Raw genomic sequence first — 6,533 nt, 5'->3', positions numbered from 1 at the left:
CACACACACACACACACACACACAAAAAGAGAACCACAGGTGGCAAAGAATAGTCAAGAAAAAAAGAAAGATTTTATGTAGCAAGTAGGAAAGAAAGAAAAGGAAAAGAAAGAAAAYTTGAAATAAATAAAGAAAGAAAGAGAAATAAAAACAAAGAGAAGAATAGATCAACGTTACCATGGTGAATGATGCCATTTTCCAGTAAGGCCTGTCCCAGGTTCACTCCCTCATCAGCGTTGCTGATCTCTCCGCTTTCAATCAGCCACGACACAAACTCACTGAGGGAGGAGAAGAGGAACCGATGAGGACAGCCGTCTTTAAACTGATCCTCCGCTTATCGTTTAGTCACCAAAACTGCAAGGCTTCAAAACCTTGAAGTGGAGAAATGACTGGTTTGAATCTTTTAATACTAGAGATGTCAGTTCAGTGTCTGTCAACTGGAACAAACAGGAGAGAGTCTGCCTGGTTCGCCTGCATCATCCCAACATGTGACTTAAAACACATCAGATGCCGCCTGCAGCATTCAGCTAATCAAGGGCCAAACAATGGGGGCCAAACAATGGGGGCCAAACGATGGGGGCTAAACGATGGGGCCCCTGAAGGGAGGTGTTTCTGTTCGGTCTGTGCTGTTTTCAGCTCTCTTGCCCCCTGACTCCTCTGCTGGCCCGCCTGCCTCTTGGGAAGCTTTGTGTTGACACTGCAGTGGAAGGTTATTTATACCCAGGCCGTTTTTCTCTTCCAAGAAGAGCAAAATGATTTCAGTGTTTTAGCTGAGACCACAGGTACAGGTGTGAAGCGTATTCTACAGATGAGCTCCTTCAGAAAAATCCATCATTTTTGCCTGGATGCACATTGGCCATCCATCCGTATTGAAGCTCTCGTCTCGTCTCTGAGGCGGTTTCGGCTAAACAAATGTTTGAGGGAGAAAATGAGTTTGTTCCTCCTTCGCCTCTCCTCATCTTCCTCAGATAATCAATCACAGGGAATCTGAGAGACAATGTTTATTTATGGCTGCCATCAGTAATCCTGACAAAGAAACAACATTAGCCAAAAGGTGTCTGGGTGTTTGGATCTGCAGTTCAGACTGCACATGTGTTTTYTGATATGTTTTGATTTTAATGTTTGTATGAATGTGTTTTTCACTTTTTTAAAATGGTAATGGTTTTTAGTTGATTATATTATCTCTTAATCTCTTTTCATGCTGATTTCTGATTCAGGGGGTTTAACTGATGTTGACAGGAGGAATAACGTAACACCAGGGGGTTTGTGTGTGTGCGTGTGTGTGTGTGTGTGTGTGGGGGGGTGTGTGTGTGTGTGTGTGTGCGTGTGTGTGTGTGTTATGTAAGAGCCAGGTTAATTTTGGACCCAGATGTAATGGGAGCAGATTTTATGAGCATGATGAGCCGAGTGAAGGGATGTGATGGGAGACGGAGGGATGAAGGCAGGGATAAAATAACATTTKATGATCCATCTTGTGTTAATTCATTCTGCTGAACCTGCAGGAAAAAACATATTTCCCTGGTACTTCTTGTTAGTGATCCTGATCAGAACTTCTCCAGGCTTTAATAAGTTTAAAAATAAGAAAAAGTGAAAAATGGTGAACAAAGGATATATTAGACATTAAATATCTATCTAAAGCTGTCAAACAATATCAAAAAGACTTTAGAATTCATATCATTGGTGGTAAATTTCTTTTGTCTGTAGAAAGGTTTCTCAGTGGCATTTTACACCATTTATCAGATCCAACTTGGACAAATTTTACTTAATTTATTCTGAAAAGTTAAGGTTTTTTCCTGTCTTTAGCAACACTAAAATAAACATTTAATCTGCATATGTATCATGAAGCAACATGTTCTTAAAGTTTTTTTGTYAGTTTTATAATCATATAAAGATTAGCACAAATAGAGAAAGCATAAATAGAGATAATCCTGTAATCCCTTAATTTATGTTAAATTCAAAACTGCTCGCTCCACCAAAAACTTGCCCCTTATTGTTATGGGGTTGCTGTTGTTTTTCTTTACATTTGACAAAATATGCCAAGTTAAAGTTATATTTGTAGAGAAAACTTGGAATCAGTACTGGTCTTTAACCCTGATTGGTGCTCATCTRAAATATATATTTTCTGATAGTTTTGCAATTAAACAGCCCCGAAACATTCAACTGTTTTTCTAAAATSTTCTGTTATGTGTCGGAACAACACTAGTTTTTGTTTGGGTTTTCTGCTTTTTAATGTTTCCAGAAGTCAGAGTTAGTTCCTCATCAACCCTAAAAAAAGCAAAAAAYTGTCAACTACAAGAGGAATAAAAGTTTGGGGAAAGCATTCAAAACATAAAGRAAAACTTCAAAAGTCATCTGCAAAGACTGAAGAGAATTATCAAGACAGCTTTAACACTGGAATTATAACTAAACCAGGCAAGATTTCACACTTATAATAACTCATAGTAATTGCCTTTTTTCTGTAAATTGGACGACAATATGCATGTTTTCAACTTTCTGAGCTATTTCTCCACGTTTCCACACTAAATTGACCAAGCTCCATTTACTGTGTGCATCTGGCCAGGACCAGAGATTTTCTTTGTGGAGCTAATTTATCGACTAGAACTCACAGCCTTCACATTTGGCAAGGAAGAGGGACAGACAACATTTCTCCTCACTGGAGGCAAAAACAAACCTGCAGCCAAAAGATGACGGGACACAAGCTAACCCAAAGCTTGTGTCCCGTAGACATCAGCTAAAAGCAGATGTCTACCTGCTTTTAGCTGGTAGACATCTCATGGCATAAAAAAATAGGGGCTAGATGAAAAGGTAAGCTACCCCTTTRTATACCCCAGAGTAGTTTAAGTCACTAAATTATTTTAAAATCAGCCATTTGTAAGTTTGGACAGCAGATAGTTGATGGGATCATGCTACAAAGACAACCAGTGGCTGTCCAACCAGCAGTCAGCCTCTCGTAATGAAATAAGTAGTGAAGCTGCATTTGTAATTTCATCACACAGACAAATGCAAAGATAATGAAGAGAGCACTCATCCACAGGACATGACGGCCGGAGACTCGTGGGAGGTGCTTGATTGGTAAGAAACACCGAGCCAGGTAAAATAAAGTGGATCAGACTCATAAGGACAAGGACAGAAATTACACTGATGAGCTTCATCTGTAATTTAATGCAACTGTTCCGAGAYGAGCTGAGAGGTTTGGTACAAAACATTACAGAGTAAAGAGCATGATGCATGAGTCAATCCAAAGCTGATTTTTTTTACCCATATCCGACTTTTCCACAGCAGTCTGAACGACACAATGCTGATCTGTTCCCCCAAAACGTCAGTCAGTTTGGGGCCACGTTCATATGTGAGACTAAATCACACATATTTAGTATGAATCTGATTGTTTTCAAGGACATTCCAGTCATGATGATACTGTCACCGTTTGAACTTTTATTCAAAGTTCAAATAGAACTTTGAATAAAAGTTCTATTTTTATAGAACTGACCCCACAGAGCGCATGGGGTCATGCGCTCTGTTGATGACCCCATGAACAGAGCGCACATAGGGTCATAAACCGTTCATATAGAAGTCTGAAAATTATATAAAACTATGGTTTTAAACTAACCAAATGTGAAAAGTGTCCAGGGTAACTGATGTTTTTACAAAGAATTATATTGGAAATTGATACCAWCCAGATTCTCCTGAAAATATATAAAAACATTATCAAAATGCTCATTAGTTTCACATCTTGGGAGGATGTTGTAATAGTAGTTAGTCTCCAGTTTGGTGACTTTTTCTGCTTTTAAAGTAAATAATTAAAGAGGGAAATATAAAAACCTCCATGAGGCAGAGTTTTTAATATTGTTTCGTTTCAGTACAATCTGTCCTGTTTGTGATCCTGCTCCGTTTGAGTTTTTGCTTCACTAACCTCTCATGTGTTTAAACCAAGTTAGAGAAAGTTGAGTAAACCTCTCCTCATATGTATGGCCTCTTGAAAAAGCTCAGCTAAACATCCTCCTCCAATAAAGTCTCTATGTATCACTGCTTGCCAGATAATATGAGGATGCAGGGACCAAGTCGGGGTGGGGGGGTGATTACGGACAAGGAGATGTTGGGATAAAGCGCTGCAGGCGTTCTGCCAGGACTCTGGGGGAGAGACTATTGAAAGCTAGCTGATCTTACGTAATGTTTTGTAAAGATCCCCATGTGAACAGCGCTGTGTTCCAGTCACATTCCTGGAACGCAAAGAAACCAGACAGGAACGCCRACACTCACTTTCCCATGAAGCACTTGGGCACAATGCTGAGCTTCTTGCGGCGGTCCTTGATCAGGTGCCTGTTCTTGGTCATCATCATGTGGTAGAGCTTCTCTCCTTTCTCAGCGATCATCACGTAGGCATCCCGCTCCATTCCCAACTTCAGACCTGGAAAACAAGCAAGAGGTGAGCCAGACCCAACAGGTTTTTCACATTTCACCCTCAGCCAGGGCCGAGGGGGTGGAGAGGATAACTCTGTATGGRCTGGAGTCGGTGTAAATGTGGGGGAAAGATATGAACGAGCCAAGAACAACATCCAGGAGATCCAGATATCCAAACTTGATTTAAATGTATTAAAAGGAAAAGGCAAACACATGTCATGGTGCTGTTAGGGGACAATCAGGCCTTTTCCTCAGCAATCTGCCAGGCCCAGCAGAAACAAAGCAGGGTGGAAACCCCACAGGCTGAGTGAGGCTCAGGAGATCATGGGGAAGATTCTGATCCGGCTTCCAGGTTTTCACTTGTTAGCCATTGTTCCTGCGCTGTGCAGTGGAGTCCACTGTGGTCCCTGTGAAACACTGCAGCATCTGAAGGGCTTAGCTAGTGATGAACTTCTGAACTGGACTCAGGGACTTTATGATTCAAGCGATTGAACTCAATTTCAATAGGACTTCATAATCTGCTTAACTCCTTCTAGCAACATATCAAGCTTCTCAACTCCAGACTACAGAACTGCTGCTTACAACCAGGAACAGTTGGATACAGTTCATTAAATTATAACTTTATGCTCTGAAAGTTTACCAATACTAACTGATATAAAATGTTAATGCTGTAGTTGCGTCACAGTGACCTTCTCCATGGCATACACACACTTCTGCACTTCACTTGATATAATTATAATTAATGAATGTTCACAAAGCTTGTTAAACTACTGAAAACAAATTAATGATTCAACAATCCAACAATAACTCAGATCTCTTTAAGTTTAATTCAGTTATATTTTGTGTTAAATTGAAGAGCTGAAAGCAAAAAATAAATAAATGTGTGTTTTATATGCAGGAAGAAGCTGAAACGCTGACCAATAATCTTTCTTATGAAAGTGACATTTTGATATTTGTTTTTCAGTAGGAAATAATTTCTACAGAGAAAAGGMTGCAACTTGGGGAAAGTTTGGAGAAAAATACATAAATCTTTTTTAATTGTGAATTTTTCAGACAGTCAAATTTTCAACTCAACCAGAAGTTATAAAAATATTTCTCATCAGGAAGAAATGGAAATCATGTTTTGGCAGGAAAAAGTAAAGATTGGAGCAGATTACAAACCCGTGATCAGAGAACCTGTAATAGATGATGTGGGAACTAAGAAGTCGTGAACTTAAAGTCTACTTTGGGTCTGAAAGTTGAGGTAGGAGTTTGAAAGAAACAATCCAATAAGTTACTATTACCAACCTCCGCTGATGGAGGCGGGGTTATATTACATTTGGCAGCAGCTGGAGTGGACTTAAACAATAAGTGTCACTGAACAACGGGGCCTCTCCTGCTGCTCCAGCTGCCACAGCTCGTCTTAAGGTGCCCTCATCTTCCTGTGGGCGCAGGATAAAACCAGAAAYACTTTCACTGAGCTGCTGTCCCTCACATTGACACACACACTGATAAGACACAACACTCCCATCTGGCAACACTAAAGACCTTCAGATGAGCTCCATGTGTCAGGAGGATACAAAGAAGGTTCCGGTTTATTCTAAAATGTAACAGCGTGTATAAAATTAAAGGTGAAAACACTCAGCACTATGATTAAAAACTCATATTGTTACCATCCAGATAGGAGTAAAAAGTTAGGCACACTGAAAGTAAAGTATGAGGTGGAAAGTGTAAGAGAGGAGCAGCAAGTGGAGAAACTGGGCAGTGTGACTGATCTGGCATCTGTTAGCCTCAGGTCGATTTCCGCCGCAGTGAAACTCAACACCATGAGCTGCAGCGGTCTCCAGACTTTATGAACTTCTTTCACTGGGATCAAACACTGCTACCGCCAACTAAATGGAAATTTAGCTTAAAAATTTAAAAGTAAAACAAAAAAAAAATGCTAATTTCAGTGATGCCACCATTGGTATTAATGTTAGCATGAAGCTAGTTTATTCCCAACTAAACTGGAAGAGGAACAGAGCCCTTTGAATTCATTAGCTTTGATGATCCAGTTTTGATTTTTAGCATCAATGCTATCAAGTAGCCAAACGTTCTGGCACCAGCCGACATCCAGAACATAATCAAGACAGATGGCAGGACCAGAGCAGGTGGGA

At 40.1% G+C, this 6,533-nt stretch overlaps 1 protein-coding gene across 2 annotated transcripts in view; it reads right to left on the bottom strand.

The window, feature by feature from the left end:
• The window catches only part of prex1 (phosphatidylinositol-3,4,5-trisphosphate-dependent Rac exchange factor 1), an 85,912-nt gene that overhangs the window by 66,405 nt on the left and 12,974 nt on the right, over positions 1–6,533 (bottom strand). For both annotated transcript variants that reach the window (XM_008413196.2, XM_017305840.1), the window contains exons 6-7: positions 4,258–4,405; positions 178–278 (exon numbers count right to left, since the gene is read on the bottom strand). In XM_008413196.2, coding sequence (XP_008411418.2) covers positions 178–278; positions 4,258–4,405 — 249 coding nt within the window. The remainder of the gene's footprint in view (positions 1–177; positions 279–4,257; positions 4,406–6,533) is intronic.

Source organism: Poecilia reticulata, linkage group LG7, assembly GCF_000633615.1.
Source record: "Poecilia reticulata strain Guanapo linkage group LG7, Guppy_female_1.0+MT, whole genome shotgun sequence".
NCBI lineage: Eukaryota > Metazoa > Chordata > Actinopteri > Cyprinodontiformes > Poeciliidae > Poecilia > Poecilia reticulata.
This window is presented reverse-complemented; position numbering and strand designations above follow the sequence as displayed.